Raw genomic sequence first — 24279 nt, 5'->3', positions numbered from 1 at the left:
TGCTGGCCACATGACCCGGAAGCTGTACGCCGGATCCCTCGGCCAATAAAACAAGATGAGCGCCGCAACCCTAGAGTCGTACATGACTGGACCTAACGGTCAGGGGTCCATTTACCTTTACCTTACTGTAATGCTGGGCTGGGAAAGAGCTCCATGCAGAAGGTCCCAGACTGTGGCTCCCCTTTTGTGAAACTCTCTCCCCAGTGAGGTCCACCTGGCACCATCACTGACATCTTTTCAGTGCCAGGTTTGTTTGCTTTTTAGTGGATTACAGAGATTGGGGTTTGTGCATCCAAAGCATTTTCTTTGGAGACCTTTTTGTGTCATAAGCAACTAACATGTCATAATAACAATTCATAATAATAATAATAATAATAATAAATTAAAAGTCTGCCATTTGCTCAAGGACCTGATGCTTTATCTCTAAACCTACCGATCTGTACAGCTACCCTTCCTTCCACACCATATCCTATGCATTTGTTTGCACCATCATCAAGAACTGCCATATTCACCCAATTACACAAGGCTTTCTGCGCATCACTTTCCAAATGCTCAATATTACTCAGTGTGCTTCGCCTTTTCCTCTAGCCCTTTTCAGTTTTACAGCCCATGCTGCTCTCAATGAGCCACTGACCCTCTGCTAAGCATCGTCTCCACAATTTCCCCCGCAAGAGATGTTAAAAGCAATGGGGCCTCTATGAGTCAGAAGGGGAGCCGACTTTCCCAGCCATCCCTGTTGGGGTGATTCTATTGCGTGCCTCCAGCCCATTGGCAAGCCTCCCGACCACCAAGAAGTGTTATATAAACCAAGGGAAATGCTTTAGGAATCCAGTGGGCAAATGTTGTAACTTTCCAATTCCCATACAGTAAAGTCTATCGTAGGCTCCCATCGCATGGACTCCAAATCAGGCCTAGCATTTTTGAATAGCTGCTGGAACCCCAGGAGGGTCACTTGTGCAAAAAGGAAGACAAAAGAAGATGCACATTTCTATAAAAAAACGGCATGTGCTGATTTTTATACATAGATGCAAGTTTAGGAACAATGGCCCACATCGAATGCGGTGCTAAGTATCTGTCCCATCAGTACAATAATTTTTGCTTGTGCAATGGGACTTTCCTGCACTCTCTGCCTCCCTTCATGACCCGTCAACGTGTTCTGGAGGTTCCCCCCGACCTTCCAGAGTAGATCTGGATCGGCACTTTGAATCCCCGCGACGGGGTGAGCTCCCATTGCTCAGTCCCAGCTACTGCCAACCTAGCAGTTTGAAAGCACATCAAAGTGCAAGTAGATAAATACCGTATTTTTCGCCCTATAGGACGCACTTTTTCCCCTCCAAAAATGAAGGGGAAATGTGTGTGCGTCCTATGGGGCGAATGCAGGCTTTCGGTGAAGCCTGGAGAGCGAGAGGGGTCGGTGCACACCGACCCCTCTCGCTCTCCAGGCTTCGCGGACCTCTCCGCAAGCAGCGGGAGCGCTCCCGCTGCTTACGGAGAGTGGCCTGCATGCCGAAGCCTGCGCGCGCTGAGCTCAGCGCGTCCAGGCTTCGCGGACCTCTCCGCAAGCAGCAGGAGCCAGCGCTGGGCTCCCACGGCTTGCAGAGCTGCCTGTTTGGGGGCTGGGGTTGGGGGAAGCTCGGGCGGGCCTGGGGGGGAAATAATTTTTTCCCTTTATTCCCCCCCCAAAAAAACTAGGTGCACCTTATGGGACGGTGCGTCCTATAGGGCGAAAAATACGGTAGGTACTGCTCTGGCGGGAAGGTAAATGGCGTTTCCATGCGTTGCTCTGGTTCGCCAGAAGCGGCTTAGTCATGCTGGCCACATGACCAGCTGCACACCAGCTCCCTCGGCTAATAAAGCAATATGAGCGCCGCAACCCCAGAGTCAGACACGACTGGTCAGGGGTCCCTTTACCTTTACCTGTGAAGGAACACATTTGCTTGTATATCAGGAATCTGGGTCTGGGAGAGTGGTGGGAAAACAACACAGATGAACTTAAGTGAACAAACAGCTCATGTTCCATTTCCACAACTGAATTTATAAACTTCTTGACATTAAAAGAGCAGAAGAGGGAAAGCATGGAGGAAACCTTCCCAGCACCAAGCCATTCATGGCAGCCATATAACTATAGTTGCTGCCAGGTCCTTTAAAAAAACTGCCTGTGGCTGAGACTATGAATTAAATTCATGGGGAAGAAATGAGCTCCTTTTGAAGCATCTTGGATCTGAGTCATTTGCTGCTGACTGATTTCTGAGCGGAGGAGCAGGGAATGGAGGAAGCCCTGCAGACATGTTGAAACTCATTTGTAAGCAGACCACATGATGCCCTGATTCAGCAGTAGTCACAGCCAGCCCAGAATCTCAGCTGGGTGGAGGAGATGTTGAAGAGGCTGGAGGAGGCAGTGCCTTGTTCTTGCGTGCCTCCTGTCTAATTTCAGATCCTACAAGGAGCAATTTATTCAGATCCCATAAGGATACTGAAAGTAAATCTCTTCTCCATCCTTTCGGTACGCACATTAAACCATGGTGTGGCTCAGAATTATGTGGCGAACTGTTACCACTGATCTGCAGGAATTAAAACACTGAATACAGTCATGATTTAGTAGGGTGGGGGCAGAAATCTGAACGTCTGAGACAGAATCACAGTTTAGAAGTGGTGTGGGATGAAAGGTTTTAGAAATACAGTGGTACCTCAGGTTAAGTACCGTATTTTTCACTCTATAACACGCACATAGTTTTTAGAGGAGGAAAATCCGTAGGCATGCCACCCATAGGCATTCCCTCCATAACATGCACAGACTTTACCCCTTACTTTCTAGGAGGAAAAAAGTGAGTGTTATGGTGCAAAAAATACGGTACTTAATTCGTTCTGGAGGTCTGTTCTTAACCTGAAACTGTTCTTAACCTGAAGCACCACTTTAGCTAATGGGGGCCTCCTGCTGCCGCTGCACGATTTCTGTTCTCATCCTGAAGCCAAGTTCTTAACCCGAGGTACTATTTCTGGGTTAGCGGAGTCTGTATAACCTGAAGTGTATGTAACCTGAAGCGTATGTAACCCGAGGTACCACTGTATTAATCTATAAGAGTTGAATTTGGGAAGGTAGAATATGGGAAATTTGCATGTGCATGGATCACACCTTTGTGGCACTTTGGAAACTAATATATCTAGTGAAGCCTTGAAATCTCCAAGAGTTTGCTAACCAGAACTTTAAAGGAAAAGGGCACAGGACAAATCTTTATGTTATGAGAGAGAAAAAACTGCTCCTTTTACCTTATGGGGTACCCAAGAGCCCATATAGAGTCCTTTTCTAGGTTCTCTATCAGTAGGAGAAAATAACAGAGGCCAACCAGAGAATATTGAGAAGCAAAGCAGCTAGTAAGCCTGATCTTTATTAAAGCTGTTGCAACAGGGTGCTCCCCCCCCACAGGAGGGGGGGAGGGACCCAGGACAAAGGTGTGCAAGCCCTTATAGAGACTTTGAAATGGCCCATTCTGTAGCTCAAGACCACCCCCCAGATACATCATACCTACATCACAGAAGGGATGTAGCCGAAGACTACCCCCTTAATACATCAGAGAAGGGGTGAGATCTGAAATCTGAGAGAAATCTGAGAGCATTGTTTTTTTCCTCCTGTCTGCTAGGTTACTTGATTGGATTACCTGGGCATCCTGGCCACTCTTTTGTTATGATAACTACTCAACTCCTGACTCCAGGTCACAGGCTCACTCTTTTCATCTCTTAAATGTGCCCCTGAGACATGATTTGTGAGTAAAGAGACAATGGGGAGGCTCCCCATTTCCTTTGACCTTGCAGAGAAATATCTGAGGTCAATTGGAAAGAGAGAAAATGGTTTCAGGACTTTTCTGTGGGTTTCAGACATACGCTTTACATATTTGTATGTGTTTGCTTGGAACCTTTATGAACGTCTATTATACCGTGGTACCCCAGGATGTGAACGGGATCTGTTCCAGAGCCCCGTTCGTATCCTGAAGCGAATGCAACCCACGACTGTGCATCTGCGGGTCACAATTCGCTGCTTCCGCGCATGCGCAGTGACGTCAGTTTGACCGTCTGCGCATGCGTGAGCTGTGAAACCCGGAAGTAACGCACTCTGTTACTTCCGGGTCACTGCAGAGTGCAACCCGAAAGCGCTCATCCTGAAGCACATTAAATCCAAGGTATTATATATATATATATATATATATATATATATATATATATATATGACTTTAAAATTCTTATAACAGTTATTTTGGTTTAAGTCTGCAGGTCATGACAGCAGATATTATGGGGGAAGTCTGGATTTAGTGGAGCAACAGAGAGACTGACGTCAGAGACCACCTGGGAGCAGGACCTTTTGAAGGACCCTGGGAACATTACACCAGCTTTAAGTGGTCAGCCACTGAATGGGTACTGGAGGATACAACTTAGAATCTCAGGGTGGTATTTGATGTTAGTCCTACTCAGAGCAGACCCATTGACTAACTAAGCCATAAGTATAACTTAGCTGGCTGCAACCCACAGTACTGACCAGCTGGGAACAGCCGCCTCTCAAAAAGGATGCTGTGGCTTGATTGTATATATTTCACTGTAATTAAAACGTTTAGCAAAAGTATTGGCGTTTCTGGTTGGCTGGTTCCATAACAGATCAATGTACAGTTAGGACGCAGGGAAAGGCAATCAACTGTATGGTTCAGAAGCTGCTCAGTGACATAGATAGGCCATGAGCTGCAATTGCTGTGCTGCCTACCCTTCTGCTGCTTGTGTGAGAGGCTCCTCTTCCTGGTTGTGAATTGCATTATCCACATGTATGCATGCTTTACACTAGCCCTCTGAATACCATGAATTGCATTTCCCCTCTGCATCCATGAATTTGTGAACATGTGGCGCTGTGGGTTAAACCACAGAGCCTAGGGCTTGCCGATCAGAAGGTCGGCGGTTCGAATCCCCGCGACGGGGTGAGCTCCCATTGCTCGGTCCCTGCTCCTGCCAACCTAGCAGTTTGAAAGCATACCAAAGTGCAAGTAGATAAATAGGTACCGTTCCAGTGGGAAGGTAAACGGTGTTTCCATGTGCTGGTTCACCAGAAGCAGCTTAGTCATGCTGGCCACATGACCCGAAACCTGTATGCCGGCTCCCTCGGCCAATAAAGCGAGATGAGTGCCGCAATCCCAGAGTCATCCATGACCTAATGGTCAGGGGTCCCTTTACCTTTTGTTGTTGTTTAGTTGTTTAGTCGTGTTTAGTCGTGTCCGATTCTTCGTGACCCTATGGACTAGAGCATGCCAGGCACTCCTGTCTTCCACTGCCTCCCGCAGTTTGGTCAAACTCACGTTTGTAGCTTTGAGAACACTGTCCAACCATCTCGTCCTCTGTCGTCCCCTTCTCCTTGTGCCCTCAATCTTTCCCAACATCAGGGTCTTTTCCAGGGAGTCTTCTCTTCTCATGAGGTGGCCAAAGTATTGGAGCCTCAGCTTCAGGATCTGTCCTTCCAGTGAGCACTCAGGGCCGATTTCCTGAAGAATGGATATGTTTGATCTTCTTGCAGTCCATGGGACTCTCAAGTGTCTCCTCCAGCACCATAATTCAAAAGCATCAATTCTTCGGCGATCAGCCTTCTTTATGGTCCAGCTCTCACTTCCATATATCACTACTGGCAAAACCATAGCTTTAACTATACACTATTGTTTCCCCAGTAGTGATTGAGCCCCTTTACATTTATGCATATTAAATAGTCCCAGGAGCTGGGAATGAGCAACGGAAGCGCACCCTGTCACAGGGATTCGAACCGCCAACCTTCTGATCGGCATGTCCTAGGCTCTGTGGTTTAACCCACAGTGCTACCCGCGTCCCTAGGCTAGGGTAGTTTGGAGAGTAAATGTTCTCAGACTCAGTAAATGATTTTATATCATCTTAGATGGGCTATATGCAGTGCTTCTTTCGGAGGGTACACAAGGGTACACAGTACCAGCACATTTTCCCACTCCCCACAAAAATGTTAAGTGTGGCCCTCACTGTAACAACTTCATGGTAAATACCTGCAACTCCCCCACCCAAAAAGGCACTGGCTATATGCATAATTGGGGACGCAGGTGGCGCTGTGGGTTAAAGCCTCAGTGCCTAGGACTTGCCGATCGAAAGGTCGGCGGTTCGAATCCCTGCGCCTGCCAACCTAGCAGTTCGAAAGCACCTCTGGGTGCAACTAGATAAATAGGGACCGCTTACCAGCGGGAAGGTAAACGGCGTTTCCGTGTGCGGCTCTGGCTCGCCAGAGCAGCGATGTCACGCTGGCCACGTGACCCGGAAGTGTCTCCGGACAGCGCTGGCCCCTGGCCTCTTGAGTGAGATGGGCGCACAACCCCAGAGTCTGTCAAGACTGGCCCGTACGGGCAGGGGTACCTTTACCTTTACCTTTATATGCATAATTGAGGTGTAATACTTCCATTTGGAATGGTCTTCCTTCCCCAGGGGAATGAGTCTCCAGATATGGCCCCATTTTATCTTCCCACATATCCCATTCCTGCTGTTTGAAAAAAATATTATTTTACCCATATGTCCTTCTCACAAGTTCAGTCCTATCCTATCATGTATTCAAGTAAGTCTTTATGCACCACCTAGTGCTGCATCCTGAAAGTGTCAAAAGTGAGCCTGTGAGGTGCAATTCTGTTTGCACTAATGTATTTTGCCCCACTCTGTGAAATGAATTCCGATCCCTCTGAAGCCCATCCAGCAAAGGCCACCAGCTGGATAATATACCTACTATAACAGGTCTCTGTCACCTAAAAACAAAGAAAGCCGAAAGTGTTAGGTTTTCTTCAGTGAACCTGTTATTGTGCTTGTGTGCAAACTGAACTACTCCATAAATCAATTAAACTAAAACACAACTATAATTAATTAACATATTTTTTGCTCTATAAGACTCACTTTTCCCCTCCTAAAATGTAAGGGGAAATGTGTATGCGTCTTATGGAGCGAATGCAGGCTGCGCAGCGATCCCTCTTGCTGTTCTGGCTTCTGGGATTGCTGCACAGCGATCCCTCTTGCTGTTCTGACTTCTGAGATTCAGAATATAACACCGAGACCATATAACACCGGTCTTGAAAGACCTACATTGGCTCCCAGTATGTTTCCGAGCACAATTCAAAGTGTTGGTGCTGACCTTTAAAGCCCTAAACGGCCTCGGTCCAGTATACCTGAAGGAGCATCTCCACCCCCATCATTCTGCCCGGACGCTGAGGTCCAGCGCCGAGGGCCTTCTGGCGGTTCCCTCATTGCGAGAAGCGAAGCTACAGGGAACCAGGCAGAGGGCCTTCTTGGTAGTGGCGCCCACCCTGTGGAACGCCCTTCCAGCAGATGTCAAAGCAATAAACAACTACCTGACATTCAGAAGACATCTTAAGGCAGCCCTGTTCAGGGAAGTTTTTAACGTGTGATATTTTACTGTATTTTTGGTTTTTATGGAAGCCGCCCAGAGTGGCTTGGGAGGCCCAGCCAGATGGGCGGGGTATAAATAAATTATTATTATTATTATTATTATTATTATTATTATTATTATTATTATTTTGTTTTGTTTTCCTCCTCCAAAAACTAGGTGCGTCTTATGGTCTGGTGCGTCTTACAGAGTGAAAAATACAGTAACTAAAATCGCAATCCAGACCATGCTTACTTAGAAATAAGACCCATTGGTGTCAATCAGATTTACTCTTAGTAAGTGCACTGAACTGCAGTCTAAGAGTTGTATCCAAGTAATTTTGCTTAGACCCACTGAAATTTAGAGATCTAATCTATTAATTTCAAGCAGGGAGGCACCTGGCTATATTATAGTATTTGTGAGCTCTTCCCCACAGGCTCATTTGTGCTGCGCTGTCTGCAGGTCTGCTCCTACAAAACAGATGGAGATCTTTTCAGGCAATCTCCTAGCAGGAGCTTTCTTTTAGTGCTGGTACATATCTAGAAATGGGAGCAATTCCTATTCAGCAGCCAACAGCAGGAAGATGCAGAAGTGGCTGTGAAGAATTGTACATCCACGTTCTTACAAGATACATTGTGAAGTGTCCAGATATATTTTCCCTGTCTGGAACATGAATGAGAAACACCGACGGGTGTTTATTGTTTGGTTGTTGTTTTCCCCTACATGGTTTCTGCAGACATTTGGAGAACTGGTGAGGATTAACTGACAAGAGAAAAAATCTTGAGAAAAGCAAGGACTCTAGAGGCAGACCATTCAGGAAAACTATCCTCAGTCTAAGTAATTTGGGCCACCTCAGCATCTTCACAAAACATTTGTTGCTGGTTATAGGCATAGGTGGGTAGCATGTTTCAGGGAACAGATTCTGGGGAAACAACGAGGGTCAGCAAATGGTAATAAATTGATCTTTTCTTATTTGTAACTCCCTGCATATTGACATGTGCCAGGAGCCTTCACTGTACACTTTTTGGTATCTGCTTAACATATTTTTGTTCAGGCAAGCCTTTCAAGGCACATGGAAGTTACACGTTATTTCTTTATGCAAGAGTTGATTTTAATAATCTTCTAAATAGTTTTAATACCTGCTATTTGCTTGTTGTTGTTTTTTAACTGCTCAATGTTTTTAACCATTTCCTCAACCCTTTCAGAGCTATAATTCACTTTTAACCAAAACGTGCATTTTCCCCCGGGACCCATTTCTTAATCTTTTACCATGTATGTGCATGGAAGTAAAGCTCCTGCTGCAACCCAGCTTGGATCAGGCTGTGACCCACGAGCTGGTCCTGACCCACCCTTTGAAGACCAGTCTTCTAGGGGGGCTTCCAAACTATTGCTATTTTTTTGTGGAATTCAGTCGCATTCCTGCAAATTGTGCAAGACCCCTCAAACAAATCAGGCTGAGTGACACGTGTGCTTTTTCCGAGAAGAAATTGAAGGGGACAAGCTGCAGATTTGGAGACACAGAACTTAAACTGGGTTCTTTAAGCATCCTAGGGTGGCAGCTGGGTTTGTGTTAAGATTTTAAGATTCACAGATCCCTTTTTTTGCAATTAACCAAAATTTCACAAAATAATGAGCAAGCTTAATATTTGGATTTTTTTTTTTGCCTCATCTACCAAAATGTTGGGCCATCTCTGACTACAATTCCCAGCCAGGGGCAGGGGGTAGGAATCTTATTTTTAGAGAACATTATTTAGTATGGATGCAGTCACTGAACTGTAGGAGAGGTTGATAGGAACCCTCACAGGCCATCTGGTCTAACCTTCAGCAGCAAAGCAGAACCTACTGTATGCAACCTGTCCTCATTCTGTTGACTGGAGAGTCTGCTGATCCAGTTTCAGCTGTTCAACCAGCTTAAAATGTACCACCCTGCCCCTAAGGATCATGTCTGCAGCATGAGGCACTCCTTGATGTGGAAATTGTACTGGATATCCAGGTGGTGATTTAGACTGGTTTCCAGCAGCTTTTGTTGGTGCTCCAGTTGCATGCTATCCTGCAGACACCAGACCAAACCTCTCTGGTCATCCATGTCCCAAGTGTGCCGATTCTAGACCATGGGTAGGCAAACTAAGGCCAGGGGCAGATGCAGCCCAATCACCTTCTAAATCCAGCCCGCAGACGGTCCAGAAATCAGTGTATTTTTATATGAGTAGAATGTATCCTTTTATTTAAAATACATCTCTGGATTATTTGTGGGGCATAGGAATTCGTTCGTTTTTCCCCCTTCAAAATATAGTCTCGCTCCCCACAAGGTCTGAGGGACAGTGGAATGGCCCCCTGCTGAAAAAGTTTGCTGACCCCTGGTCTAGACGGGATTACTGCATCATGCTTTATGAGAGACCATTTTCGAAAAATGTTTTAACAGTCTAGGTTTCCCCAAGATGCTTATTTACTATTTACAGTTTACTTATTCTGTAGTAGGAATCATTCAGTCCTATGAGTCTCCACCCAGCCTACCTTTCCCCCTTGAATTTAAGAGTCCTGTAGGACCAGACCAAGAACCAACACCGAGCGTAGTCTCCACAATTGCACACACATTCTTATTTGATGCACGATGATATTTATTTATTTAGCAAAGCTGTCTTCAACAAGTCCTCACCTGCAGCTTGATGTGGCCAAGCTCAGGCACAGGGTTGCTGCTCACCCCAGTCAGGGCCACTCCTACCATTAGGCGGAGTGTGGCAATGGCTCGGATGTTGGCGATGACAAGGAACCAGCAAGATGTTGGAAGACTGTGCTTCCTAAGCTACCTGGTTGCTCTCAGGTGCAAAATGCTGTCTGGTTGAAAGAATGCTGTCTGAAGTAAGAGCCAGTTGCCAATTCAGGCAGCTTCTCTGCATGAAATTGGGAGGTGGGTGGGGGGAAGAGAGAGAGTCAGAATCTTACCCTTTGCCTCAAGTCTCTTGTCAGATGCAGCTCCGCCCCACAAATCCAGATGCCAATTCGGTTTGTTGGAGCCCAGATCTCCCCCCAACCGACCCCTCTCCCCAATAATTATAAGCCATTTAAAACACACAGGGCAGGGCAGCACCTCCGCCGCCACCCAGCGCCTTCATTTCCCAGTCGTGTATACAAATACATTCACATGATCTCACGCCAATTTGCCACGGGCCAGATCTTCCTGAGCATCTGTGCAGAGCCCCGGATGAGGTCCGCGGGCGTTTCTGCGGCTGGCCACTTCCTCATTTATTCCTATTGCAGAGTTTTTCCTCCCACTAATTCCTCTGGGAATATATATATATATATATATATATATAAATATAAATAATATATATATATATAATATAATATAATATATATATATATATATATATATAATTTATATATATATATATAAATAATATAAAAATAATATATATATATGGGGGTTGGGGTGTTTTCAGAGGAATTAGTGGGAGGAAATATATATATATTTAAAGGCGGGAGGCGGGCGGAGGTTGCAGCCGCCGCCTCTGCACTTGCTCCAGAACCGGTTCCCTTCGCCTCGTCACGTGCCCCCCTGGGAAAAAGCGGCGGGAGGCGGAGCTTCCGCGCCCTCGCCCCGCCCACACGCTTCCCTCAAGCCCTGCAGATTCCACCCTTCCTCCTCCTCCTCGCGCGAGAAGTGGGGGCCCAAGTCTCGCGAGGCTCCGGCGCTGCGGTAGAAGGAGCTGCTCGGCTGCGCTGAGGCGAAAAGGGAGGGAAAAAGGCGGGCGAAGGCGACGGGAAGGACGGCGGAGAAGGATCCTCGCCCGGCGGCGGAGACCGAGCGAGCGGCTGCTGCTGCTGCCTGAGCGCCCCCACCCCTGCTCTCGCGCTCCTTCATCCCTCCTCCTCCTCCTCTCATTCTCTCTCTTTCTTCCCTCCCGCCCTTCCTTGCCCTCCTTCTCCTCAGCCGGCTTGCGGACCGGGATGCTGCTGCGGGGCTCCGGGCCGCTCCCCGCGGCTCTCTCCCTCCTCCTGGCCGCGGCGGGGAGCCTCTTTCCGACGCCGGCCGGCGCGCAGAACGGTGAGAGAGGGCGGCCGGGGCCTGTGAGGGGAGGGCGGGGGGGGCGGCGGGAAGCGAACCCGAGAGCGAAACCCGCCTGAGGCGGTGATTGACAGGCGGGAAGGGGGGAGGGGGCGCCTCGGTTCCGCGATGGGGGATGCCGCAAGGGGTGGGAGGTTGTCGCGCGGTGGGCGGGGCGTTTCAGGTGTGTGTGGGGGAGGAGCCTAGGGAGGGGGAGGGGAGGAGCACCTCCCTGCGGGAGCTGGGTTCAAATGCTGGCTCAGCCCACTGGATTAACTTGGCAGTGACCTTGGGCCAGGCGGCCTCCCATTCATCACTCATTCTGGTGGTTCTGCTTTAGCAGGGTAGTTTGTTAGCTTGGGGGGGACGGGAGGGCCGGCAAGCCTGGGTAGGGGGTTTTCCGTAGACTGGGCAGTGGGGTGGGTGTGGAAGAAAAGGAGGGGGGTGAGCCTGAGATGACCAAAGGGACGTGGTTTCAAATTCTGCTGCAGGAAGGGACCCCCACCAGGTGACCTTGGATCAGACAAGCTCTATTGTTATAATTATTAATGCTGTTTACAGTGGATTCTTATTATTTTTTAAAAAATACCGACTGCTAACTGTTGGGGGGGGATACTTTATGGAAGGTGATATACAAATGCTTTAAATTAAATATATGTATATAAAGAGCAGTTTTGTTCTATCTTGTAGAGTTCTTTGTAAGAATAATAAGGTAATTTCCTGAAGTGCATTAAGCGTGCTCAAGGACTGCTGATAATCAGTGTGGCAGAGTGGTTTGAATGTTGGCCTGTGACTACGCAGACCCTAGTTCAAATTTCCACCTTGCATATAGCTTCCTGACTGACCTTTAGCTGGACTGTGTCTCTCATCTGCAATATAAGGATAATAACTTAGAGGGCTGATGTGAGGATTAAAGGGGGGAGGCAGGGCAGTGTGTCCTGACCTAAGTTTATTGGAGCAGAGGGAAGGGGAAGAATAAAAATGATATAAACGAAAATGGCAGCTGAGAGAATATGAATTGTAGAAAGCTGTGAAGAGGGAAGCCTTGGGGTGGGTCAGGGAAGAGAGTGGAAGAAGAAAACCAAGGATCCAAAACATGTAGTTATGAGCTACTCCAGATGGCCAATGAAACTGCTGTTTCACAGTCTGGTGAATATGATAAGGTAGGGATTGAGGGAACTTGCAATAGGTTTTTGGCAGAGTATGTCAATACATGCTTAATGAGTGAGCACTTCATAACTCTCATACAGCCTTTTGTTTTCTCCCATCATGAGCTTTTCGTTTTGATAATTTGTCATAGTCCCTAACGTATCAAGTTAGAAACAGAGGGCTGTTAAAATCCTTAGATACATCTAATTCTAAACCAAAAGGAGTCTGTAGGTGCAAGCTTTAGGTAGCCATTCCTCCCTCTTGGGGTGTGCCACTTTGAACAGTGTGTGCGGTTCTCCTGGTACATCTCTATCCACCTACTGCATCTTTGGTTTTCTTTAAATGATTTATAATGCAATTGCTTTTTTTAGTTTCTTAGCAACTAAAGCGTTCTTTTGATAGGTCTGTGATGGAAACCCTGGATTTTCTTTCTTTCTAAGAGTGCTGTAAGAAATCTAGCATTGTATATGTCTCCTCCTTGACATTGGTTTGCACCAAGTGCATAATGATTATTAGTGAAGCCAATAGAGCACAGGTTGATTAAAGGCAAGTTTAGCATACTTGAGAAGGCTGAGCATGAACATGTATTTAGACATAAAATCCAGTATCATCTTTGCTCAGTAGGTGTGTACTTGTGGGGCAGTATTACATGACAAAAACAGATGTAAGTTAAATGGCATTTGTCAGGACTGCCGCTAGGTCCCAGCTCACAGAGGACCAACGCCCAGTGGATATTATATACAAAAGTCTTTATTGAAGTTTAGTTTCCATTTCCAAGCTCTGGGCGCGCAGGCCCACGTCTTAACGCTAGACCGGCTAAGTCCCCTCTGACTCACTGCTCCACCCACACCAGTTTAAGATTCTAGCCCGGCTCCACCTCTTGCGCTGCTCTTTCCTGCGTTGGGTCCTTCTGCCCTCTGGGGTTCCCTCCTTCCTGGACTCCTCTGACGCGGAGCCTCCTGAGTCTTGCCCCTCCCTCCGGCGGGCTTTAGGACCTGGCTCCCTTCCCGGACTCCCCGCTGTGCCGCGCTCCTGTACATTTGAACTTGGCGCGCGCGCCCAGCCGGTGACTTTCCTTCTGACCGTTTCCCCGCTTCCTGATGTGGGTGTTGCCAAACCTGACTCCTCTCCTCCCTCTGGTGGTGAGGACACTGCTCCCGACTCCTGGGACTCCCCCTCCCCACTGCGCTCTGGTGGAGACGCTGGCCCTGATCTCCAGCTGCTGTTCAGGGACTCCCCGCTGGCCCCTCCCTCTTGAGGTTTCTCCCTTGGAATCTCCCTTGCTCTGGCCACCGGCGCTCCCTTCTGTGAGTCCTCCGATTCGCTAGAGAGGCTTGTGGAATAACTCTGGCCACTGTCACTGCCTGCGCCCCCCTCGTACTCCTCCTCCTCACTCTCCATTTGCTCCCCCTCCTGTGTCTCTCCTTCTGAACCCCTGACAGCATTGTAAACTGTTTTATTGGTGTAGAAGCATAGGTTTTTTCCCTAGCATGAAAAATATATTTGAATGGACAGTATCTTCTAATGTTGCACAATGGCTTTTTGGGTAGCCTTTTAAAGAAGTCAAATAACCCTGTGTATGAATATTTTTTGTCTTGCTATGTACAGCAGTTCGGTTACTGTGTTTTTCCTGTAATTTGGGCTGTTGGGTTTTAGCTTAGGTGAGTACTTAATTTCTGAACCTTGACTCAGACAATCTTGTTGAGAAAAAATTGGCTAGCAAAAGGAAGTAAGAATGGAAGAGAAGCAATGCCTGAAAATCTGGACTAGGTTAGTGCAACCCCATTTAAGGTAGAAGAGAATTGTAGGGTTGGAGACATGGATTTGGAAGTAAGTGTAGAAATGTCTCAGAAAATTAGTGGGAACTCGTTCCTTATATAACTTCACAGTTGTGTAATTTGGCTATATTCTACTTCTGTCAGACATGCTGCCTGACAATAAAGATCTGGAGATTTTTATGGTAGCTGTTTTCTGAAGTGTTCATCTTTTATGCTGTCTCTTTTGTTTAGGTGAAATGAGGTGAACAGTCTCTTCACATTTGAGTTAAATGATGAATGTGTCTGTAGGCTTTGAATAAAGTGATGGCATTTGACTTTGTTAGGATAAAATAGACTGGACCTCTGCAAACATTTGCTTTGTTATAGTGAGCAGATGCCTGCAGGAGAGGCAATATATTACTTCATGGAAGGGGAATCAAGCTGAAGAAGCCCTGTGCCTGCATTCAAATGGCTGTAGCTGGACTTGAAAACCCCCTGTTGGCATGCACAGTTCATAAAGCACAAGTTTTGTATTTTTTGTGCTTGGAAGAGAAGGGTTTCAAATTCTTTATTGCAGTGATTAGGATGGTTATTAAAAGTAAGAACGCACTCAGTTCCAAGAGTGGCTGTTCTGAAAGTTAACTTTCAGTCTTCAAAAAACATCCAACTGCTGAATAAGTCCTTGCCTTAATTAATATAAAGCTGCCTGCCATTGTGAACCTCTTAGTATTGCAGACATTGGCACCTGTGATATGTAGATTGGATGAATGTGGTGTGCCCTCCCCTTTTATTTTATTTTATTTTATTTAAAGCAGGCTTCCTCAACCTTGACCCTCCAGATGTTTTCAGACTACAATTCCCATCATCCCTGACCGCTGGTCCTGCTAGCTAGGGATCATGGGGGTTGTAGGCCAAAAAACATCTGGAGGGCTGAGGATGCCTGATTTTAAGTGTGTTTCCCTGGTTTTTAAGCTGGAAACTTTCCTGGAGTGAATTATAAAAATCAGTGGTAAGTTAGTCCCTGCCCTCAGGCTTTTTCCTTCAGTGGGTTGGGTTTTTCCTATATAACTGATGGCTATTTAGATTGCAGCTGGAAACTGCCCGAAGAACCTTGCTGACAGTAAAGCCACCATAATTTTCTCATGTACACACCCCTGTGAAAGTAGAATTGGAAGTCAGTAAAGACTTAGAGTGAACAGTAAAGCAAAATATTCATTTGGATCTTTCAGTTTCTGTTCTTGTGAGCCATGTACAGCAAAGATAAAATCCCCACTGAAAACCCACAATATGGTGCAGGCAACCAAGTTGTAGGACAAATTGTAAACTTTAGAATACCCTTATCAGTTGAACTTAAATAACAGAACCAAGCACTGATTTGAACAGAAAATATTAGCTCTGTTTGCTTTCCCAATATTTTAAAAATGTCTACTTTAGGTATACTCTCCATTCTTCTTTGGGACAAGTCTTTGATGTAGACATGGTTTACTTCGCATTTGCTAGTAGTTACTTTTAGGAAGGAAAAAGAAGCTACTATGGGCTGAGGGTGGCTCTGAGAGTGGAAGAGTGTAGACTTTCCTCCTGTGCCTTGTGATACCACAACAATTTGCAGAAGAGGGGCTGCTGATACCGCACTGCACTCAAGCGTTGCTGATACAGGCAACCCCGAGTTTACATGGGTCTTGTGTTCTGGGCCATCACATGCTTTTGTGAAATCACCTGTAATTGAAAAAAACTCTGTAAAAGCCTGCAGACAACCTGTTTCTCCTATGTTCTGTCCTTTTAATGGCATCTTTTAGGACATTTCCGGGTCACTGCTGGGTTCAGCACTCTGCATGTGCGCGCAATCACACATATTGGTCATGTCTAAAATGGCGGCCTGTACCATCTGGCTAGTACTGCAGTTTCTAATACAGTGGTGGTTAGGTGACACTGGGTTCTAGTAGACCTGCTACGGCTCTTCTAAAGCCTTGGACTTAGTCCTTTTACCTCACTGAGTGTCTTGTCATTGAGGTGAAGTCCAAGCTACTCTGCCCATAGCTGTTTTCTTGTGGAACATTAGGTTTGCCCCTAGACTGCCAGCACTGATGGGGCAAGAGGCAATGATCTGGATGTCTCCTTGCTGAGGCAACCTTCCCATATGCTTTTGCAGTATCTGTATACATTTTCATGCCAGTATCTCTGAACTGAAATGGACTATTAGACCCTCTCTTTGTGCATTAGTATTTTAGTTAACGGTCACTATCAGATGCTGCTGTTTGTTTTTCTTTTTCCTATTATTAACAATAATTGGAAGATTACAATTCTCATATTTTTGCCTTTGGTTGTTGTCATATTGAAATGAACTTAATTATTGTCTTTTGTTTCTAGCTGGAAAATAACCAATTGAATCATTTTTTTAAAAACAAACAAACAACAATCTGTGCACACAACTTTTTATAACTCCTGAAGCTGGTGATGATTTTGCCTATGCAGATATTATAATGACAGCATCGTATTTATTTCCCCTAATTTGTCTGGATGACATGGGTGTGCTCTAGCCCCTATGTAGTTTAATCTTTATTTAAATAATCTCTAATAAAACTCTGCTTGAGAACACCACTTGTCCAGACTGGTCTGTTCAGAAATCTCTTTGTTACTACAGTACATGCCAGTGACACTGTATTATTCTCACTGGCTTGGACTTGACTCATTACTGAATTCTTCAAGGCAGAAGATTTGATAATCAGCTAAGTAAACTGATTAGAGGTTTTGATGATTAAGCAGTATATAAATTCTGTTAAATAAAACAAAAGAACTATAAAATGAAAGATTAATAAATAAAACAAAGAACTATAAGAATTATAAATGGGCCCCGGTTTTCAACCCACTCTATCCTGGTCACTTCAGATTCAAAATACTATATTGGGGTACTGTGCATTCTATCAGCACTGTTTTAAGTTCTACTGTTCAAAATGAGATCAGAATATATCTTTGGTTTTGAAGGTGTACAGTCTTTTCTGTGGCATGAAAATGTTGGAAACAAATTGTGCATTGATTCTCAGCTATGGGTAGTGTGAACTGTGGCTTGCCATGGAATAAGCCACGGTGATAGGCTATCCAGAAAGCTGGGCAAAATGCTAATAAAGGCAACATGTGTATAAAATGATCACAACAGACTGGTGAAGAGTAAGAACTAAATTTGCAAAAAGTGAAGGCTCAGTGGAATATAACTGATCTATAAATATCTTTTAGGGAACAGCACAAATTAAGGAAGGGAATTACTTTGTCTCAGAAGTTGGTAGGATTGGAAAGGAGCAGGATTGAAAGAAAAGCAAAATATGATTTAAGATGAACAAAGTTCAATTTTCTACTTCTCCAATACTGAAACCCGAAAGTTGGATCTCTTAAAAAAGAGAAGGAAAGGAGAGGGGAGCTGCTATGAAGGGTGTGACACAAAGGCCAAAATCAAATCAACTCTAAAGAAAAAGTAAGGCAGCTTCTGTCTGCAGGAAAGGAGGGAAGGCGCCAAGAGTCACACAATACAGAAGGCAGACCCATTACAATTGCTTATACTTTGATGGAGGAGTCTCACTTGTCATAAATACAAGATAATAGTACTGGAATACAAAGCCCTACATGGCTTGGGACCCAGGTGCTTAAAAGAGTACTTTCCCCAATACCAGCCAACTCAGACCTACACTGGGCTTCTTTGGGAGGAAGGAGGGCTATAAATGGAGACATAGCCATCATCATCATTTTTAATTCCTCAAAGGAAAAAGGCACAGGCTAAGGTGAGCTCTGCTGGGTCTGACCTAGAGTTCCATCCAGCTTTTCTTCTCCCTACCACCACACAGAGCACCTTCTACTTTTGCCAGGTTTAGTTTATCTCCAGGTAGGGCTGAGAAAGACCCTTGCTTGAGACCCTGGAGAGACAGTATTGCCTGTCAGTGAAAACAATACTGAGTTTTGATAGGGACCTGTAGCCTGACTCGGTTTAAGGTAACTTCTTTTGTTCAGAACTAGTGCACGTCTCTCATTCTGTTTCTGGCCAAAGACCTACCGTATGTGTTGCATAGAGGGGGCATGTGTACTGCTGAGTTGGGGCTATTGCCTCTGGTGATTTGATTTGCAAGGGCCGGAATCTATGAAGTCTTAGCATTCTTTTTGAACTCTTCCTATGTCTTTAACAGCCGTCATGACTTAATTTTGTAAGTGTGTAGCACTAGGTTAGAGCTTTGTTTTCAGATTTCAAAATGATGCTTCAGCTTGGCAGTGTTTCTACCACATTCAATGAGAGGATGTTCTTGCTGCCAAACGGTGAGCATTGCTTCCTGCCACGTGCTGGGCTTTCCTCAATCTCTATCCCGATGCTGACTGGGCTGCTTAATTGTCACTTACAGTGTTGACCTTAAAAACATTACTGAATGCTTTTGGAGAAGTTCAGTTTAGCCTTCTGTGCTTCACTAGAATTAAAATATGAAAAAATAATAAAAGCAGTCTATGTAGACGAGAATGAAAATGAACCCAGATTCCCCCAACCATTTAGAGGCATATTCGTTGTTATTTTTAATTATTTGAATGAATCGCCTTGAGTGTTAACAGCTTCCAACAACCTGTAAGTCCATATGACAAGTTTCTACTAGCCCTTTAGTCCACAGCACCCCATCCCACACAATTCAGAAGAGCCTTCTCCCTTATGCTCTGTAGAGGCTTTTACAGGTGGCTTCAGTAGGCAAGAGAAGATGGGAAACTTTTCTTCTGTGAACTTCCTTAAGTTAACTAACTTTTAAGATCCAAGCTTATTGATGCTAGAATGTTGCTGTTTCATTTCTGTGTGCTGGCATAGAAATATCACTTTGGAGGCTGATATTTACTCTTCTAATTGGTCAGGCATAGCTTGACAGAGTCCTGGAGATTGTGGTATTAATGCATGCATATAAACTGTTTTTAAACAATACTCACTTCTGATTTAAGGAGTTGCACTTCAGCCATATAAGTTGCATAAGTATTTATGAAATGTATTAGAAGTAATTGAACTGGTGCCTAAATCATATGCAAAGGTTAGTACTTGAGCTGGAACCTAAGAGATGAAAAATACATTTGTGTTTATATTTAGGCTATGTATATTTTAGCAGCTTCTTCAGAACTGAATGGAAATGGCTCAGCATGATAGGAAAGCAGCACAGGCATGTATTATGTTTCTGCAGCATTAATGTTATCCAGAAAAGCTCTCAGTAAGATGATACCTTTTTGTCACATTATAAATTTATTAAGAAGACATAATGTGACCCAGTTCATGACTAGCTAGGTAGAAATTGAGAACTGAACCACATTATGTTTTAATGTTGGGATTTATATTCGCATTGGAGGACCTTTCATCCTTTTGTTCTGCTTATAAATACAATTTTTAAACAAATTACTCAAACTTCTGCTGAGATTATTAAAACCCCAGCATAATGTTTAATTTTTAATAAGTCAGAATGCCAGCTATGGTTCTTGCATGAATGTGTATGTTTGGCAAGTGACTAAATTGTACAATATTGCAGCCTTCCTTTCCATTAGAAGATAAACAAATCTAAACTTCTATCAAGAAAAGTACAGAGGTTGATGTCTTTAAAGTGATCCAGACTTACTTAAGGAGTTTTTGACATACTGCCTCGAGTTACCATGGAGTGCGCCTCTGGGGGTGAAGTCAAACTGCTGTGTTAGCAGGGCCAAAGTGATCACCCTGAGTGGCAAGCCTGGGCGGTATGTACGGAGGTCCTGGGCTGCCCAGATGACCTCTCTCTCTCACTCTCACTGATGTAGTCCAGAGGAAAACAGAGTAATACATTTGGTGCCAGCTTGGCTACAGGAGTTGCAAAGAGTAGGTTTCCTAATATATGCCTATATTTTGAAGTCTGGAGACTGGGGAAAGCAATCTGAAATACCCAGTCCATAGGCTTGGTATTCTAATATCAGAGTAAGACTATGGGAAACTGAACATATAACTGTTGCTACATAATAGTGTGTGTCTGTGGTTTGGTTGGAAGGATAGCTGCTGGAATGTGAATGTCTCATTTTTGGTACTCTTCAAAGAGAACTAGGCAAGTGCTAAGTTTCAGAGCTGCTGGGAACAAGCAGATTCAAAGAGGGAGGAGATGGGTAGCATCTCAGTTCACAATATGCCTTCAGGCTGTTGGTTGGGTGTTGAGGCACAGGCTCATGGCACAAATAGGCATATGCTAATTTGTAAGTATAGATGCTATTATAGGCTGATTTTCAGGGAGAAATCCACCCTGTGAATAACATTTTTTCATGAGTTTAAAAAAGAGAAGTAAGAGGAAGGAGATAAATGGCCCTGTGCAAAAAACCTGAGTCCCTGGGGCCATCCACTGACAACACCCCTGCTTCTAGGGAATAAAAAATGTTGCAGAATTAGAGAGCTGCTCTTACTTGTTGATATGTGCTGGACGATAGGTTAGCCAGTGAGCTTCATGTTTAAGTAGGCATACGAATTGTTGGTACTTGTGGTGGTGTCATATCCAGTAAAAATAAAATAAAATTGGATAGTATCTCATTGGTTCTCTAGTTTTGCATGTTTTCTGGTATTAGCTATTGTTTTGTAGAATGATAGCATGTCTTTAAAGACAACTTTATTATACTGCAGGAAGTTGGCAACAAACAATGTTCAGGTTTTGCCAAGCCGAGGAACAAGACTAGCATGGATGTGCAGGAATATGGAAGCAGGTCACAGGGTGCCAGAGGGCAGATAGATATTTGACCCAACCCAGCACATTCCTTTGAAAAAATGGCCATCTGACAAAACCAACTCTTAGAAGGGCTATGTAGTTCCTTCACAAACATATGTATAACAGTTCTCTTGAACTTACTTGACAATCCAGTTTATGGGCCTGTTTGAATAAAAGGAGTGTAACGTGATATTTGGATTTTATTTTATGGATTTTTTTTTGTCAAAACAACTTTACATCGTATATGTGAAGAATAATTAGGGCTTTAGGTTTTTCCCATGTGCGTAGCACTGAGTGGAGTTGACCCTGGTTGTAACTGTTAGTAGCTGGTTCTTTAGGACTTGATAACTGATACAGAGCTCTAATAAGTCTCTTTACATAGTTTGTGTGATCAGCAGTCTTCCCTAGAAATCTGTGTATGGAGAATACCTTTTAAATCTGTTCCACTTTTACCAAAATTGTTTAAAGGAAACTGAATATCATGAATAATGATCAAGATTTTCAGAGAGCTTGTCTAATATATACAATTACATAGAGTTCATAAATTAAAAACATTGTAGCATGACAACTTGTGTAATCTTTTTTAGATAGGTTCTGTGGAACAATAGCTTTTAAATAAATGTAATATTATATTCTTTGTACTGGTAGGATTGCAACTCAGAATATCTGGCTGTTGGCCATTGCAGGAAATTTAGGTCACTTTATATCTCTGAATTCCTGATACATCATGTTGAGGTCATAGCAGAGCATTTCTTATGATGGACAGCTTTTCCTAATACCTGCGTTTAAACCCAAAAGTTGTAATAAGAGAATGTATTTGTGTTCAACAAAAGCAATTGTTATTGAAGTATTATTTTATATGCCCCGCTAGCCATTTGTTAGGCATTTTAGAAAGTAAAGAGAAAATGTGTGCATTTTCCAGATGCAATATTTTATTCCAATCCAGTTTATTCTCATAGACAGTAAAATTGTTAAAACCTGATGCCTCATCTGCCGAGAGCTCAGCTTTTTGCAAGGTTGCAAACAAAATAAAAGCTTTCTGCAAGCTATAAGCTCTGTCTCTTTTCTTCTAAAAGTCATGTAATAGCCGCTATTGCAGATGAGCATGTCTTTCTTTGTTTTTCTTTTCTTTTCTGCAATTCATTTGCTTTATTCTTTATAAGATCTGTTTTCTGCTGGTCTGTCACTACATTTCTGCTGCCCCTCCCTCTAGCTGGGTTTGTCAAGTCGCCCATGTCAGAAACTAAACTCACGGGGGACGCCTTTGAGCTGTACTGTGACGTGGTTGGGAATCCCACTCCAGAGATCCAGTGGTGGTATGCTGAAGTCAACCGGGCTGAATCTTTCAAACAGCTATGGGATGGTGCTCGAAAGCGCCGTGTCACCATTAACACTGCCTACGGGGTGAATGGCGTGAGCGTGCTGAGAATTACTCGCCTTATCTTGGAAGACTCTGGGACTTATGAGTGCAGGGCGAGCAACGATCCCAGAAGGAATGACTTGAGGCAAAATCCTGCCATAACGTGGATACGAGCCCAGGCTACCATAAGCGTCCTTCAGAGTGAGTTCAGCACCCTACAGTGGTAGTACTGTAGTATCTAGAGGCAGTCAAGTGACCCTTACCCCTCCTGTGACCCTGGTATAACCCACCCATTGTCTTTGTCACATTTTTTGGTTTTGAACCCAAAACTATTCCTCTGGTTGTAGTGCTTTACTGTGTTTGCCACCTTCTTACTGTGTCTCCTCCTTCCTAGGATCAAAGGACTGGGGAGAATCTCTGGAACTGTCTTCTAGTTCCTCTGTGAAAACAAGCCCAGTATTGGATTGTTTGTTACCTCCCTTTTACTTTCTATATTAGGCTTCCTGCTATCCTAATGCTGGCTTCTTCATTGAGTGCCTTTCTACTTTGTGTTGTTCCCTGATCTAACCATTTCTAACCATTTTTTTTCTTTTGTTGGGATCTCGTGGAATGCCTTTCTTTTTCACATGATTTTGAGTTCATAGACTTCTGTATAAATCCTTCCCATTTGAATTCTGTTATATGTGAAAGCCTGGATTTTCCCTTCAAGTCACAGCACTTTACTTTTATAAATAGCATGTATGTATATGCCCAGACCTCTCAAAAGTTGGTCCTTTGATTACTGATGCAGATGCTTTTGCCCCAGGAGATAAAAGTGAGTCATTACTTATCATGTAGAAGTGGTAGCCAAGAATCTCCCCTTTCTCATGCTTGTAGCATGCGTTAAGCATCTTTACATGGAAAGCTGAATGATAGTGGGCCTGGTCTTATTATATGCCGTGTGAGCTGGGTCCTTAATGGCTCCACTGTAGAAATGACAGGTAAATCAATTAGACAATGCTATAAAGTAAGCAGGAATAGAACTGACACATACACATTTCATTTGCAGTGTTAAGCTACCATTGAGCTGTCCATCTTGTAACAAATTATATATTTTGATAGAAATTTATGCTGAATTTTTACTCAGTCAGATTGTTTTAAAATATTATTTACCTCCCTCTAAGAATTGCTGCTGTGTCCCAAAGCATCACATCCTGGGCTTCCATTTTGGTTTTCTATTGCAGCTTAGATGACACATACTCATGAGACTCTACACTTGGAGGGAGTTCCCACAATAACATAAAACACTTTATGCTTCTATTTATTATTAAACTGTATCTGATCTCACCCAGTGTTTTGGAAAGCAGTCTTGCAAACCCAGTGTTCCCAAGCTGTGACATTTTGATCATTGGTTTAAGAGCACGCATCCTATTCCTGGCAGTGGTAGATAAACCAGAAGTAGATGATCAAATACTGGGTCGATTGTATTTATTGATATTATTTATTTATAAGAATTTTAAGAGAATGTTAAAGCAGGAAGAATCAAGTGTCTTTCACTGCTGAATGGAATGATAACTTGTGATAAACACAACGTTTTGGCTATAGTAAAATGTTGATGGATAACTTGAAGAACAGAAAGTCCTCTCATAGTTGCTGGATTTAAAATGGGCATCATCTTGTTCAACTTGGTTTCATTTAATGTATTTGGCCACCACTTCCTTTAATTAATATTGGCAGTATTTCCTGATTCCCTTCCGTGAATGGCTCCTTCCCTCATTGGGAATGGGTGAGCTGTGGCAGAGAAAATAACATGCCCAAGCCAGCCTGTAAGTTCAAGGATGAGCTGGGATTTACAGTGAAGAACTGTCAAA

General features: G+C 44.2%; 2 protein-coding genes across 3 annotated transcripts in view; one reads left to right on the top strand and one right to left on the bottom strand.

Moving 5' to 3' along the window:
* The window catches only part of CD276 (CD276 molecule), a 66028-nt gene extending 55551 nt beyond the window's left edge, over positions 1-10477 (bottom strand). The window contains exon 1 of the mRNA XM_083712894.1: positions 10352-10477. The gene's annotated coding sequence lies outside the window, so the exon portion shown is untranslated. The remainder of the gene's footprint in view (positions 1-10351) is intronic.
* A 588-nt stretch (positions 10478-11065) lies between these two features.
* Positions 11066-24279, top strand: part of NPTN (neuroplastin) — a 46482-nt gene continuing 33268 nt past the window's right edge. Inside the window, exons 1-2 of one of the 2 annotated variants that reach the window (XM_083712833.1) lie at positions 11066-11453; positions 22283-22630. In XM_083712833.1, the coding sequence (XP_083568959.1) occupies positions 11357-11453; positions 22283-22630 (445 nt within the window). In that variant the 5' untranslated portion in view covers positions 11066-11356. The remainder of the gene's footprint in view (positions 11454-22282; positions 22631-24279) is intronic. The other variant, XM_083712834.1, reaches the window with a different exon arrangement.

This window comes from Podarcis gaigeae (assembly GCF_964106915.1).
Source record: "Podarcis gaigeae genome assembly, chromosome: 14".
NCBI lineage: Eukaryota > Metazoa > Chordata > Lepidosauria > Squamata > Lacertidae > Podarcis > Podarcis gaigeae.
This window is presented reverse-complemented; position numbering and strand designations above follow the sequence as displayed.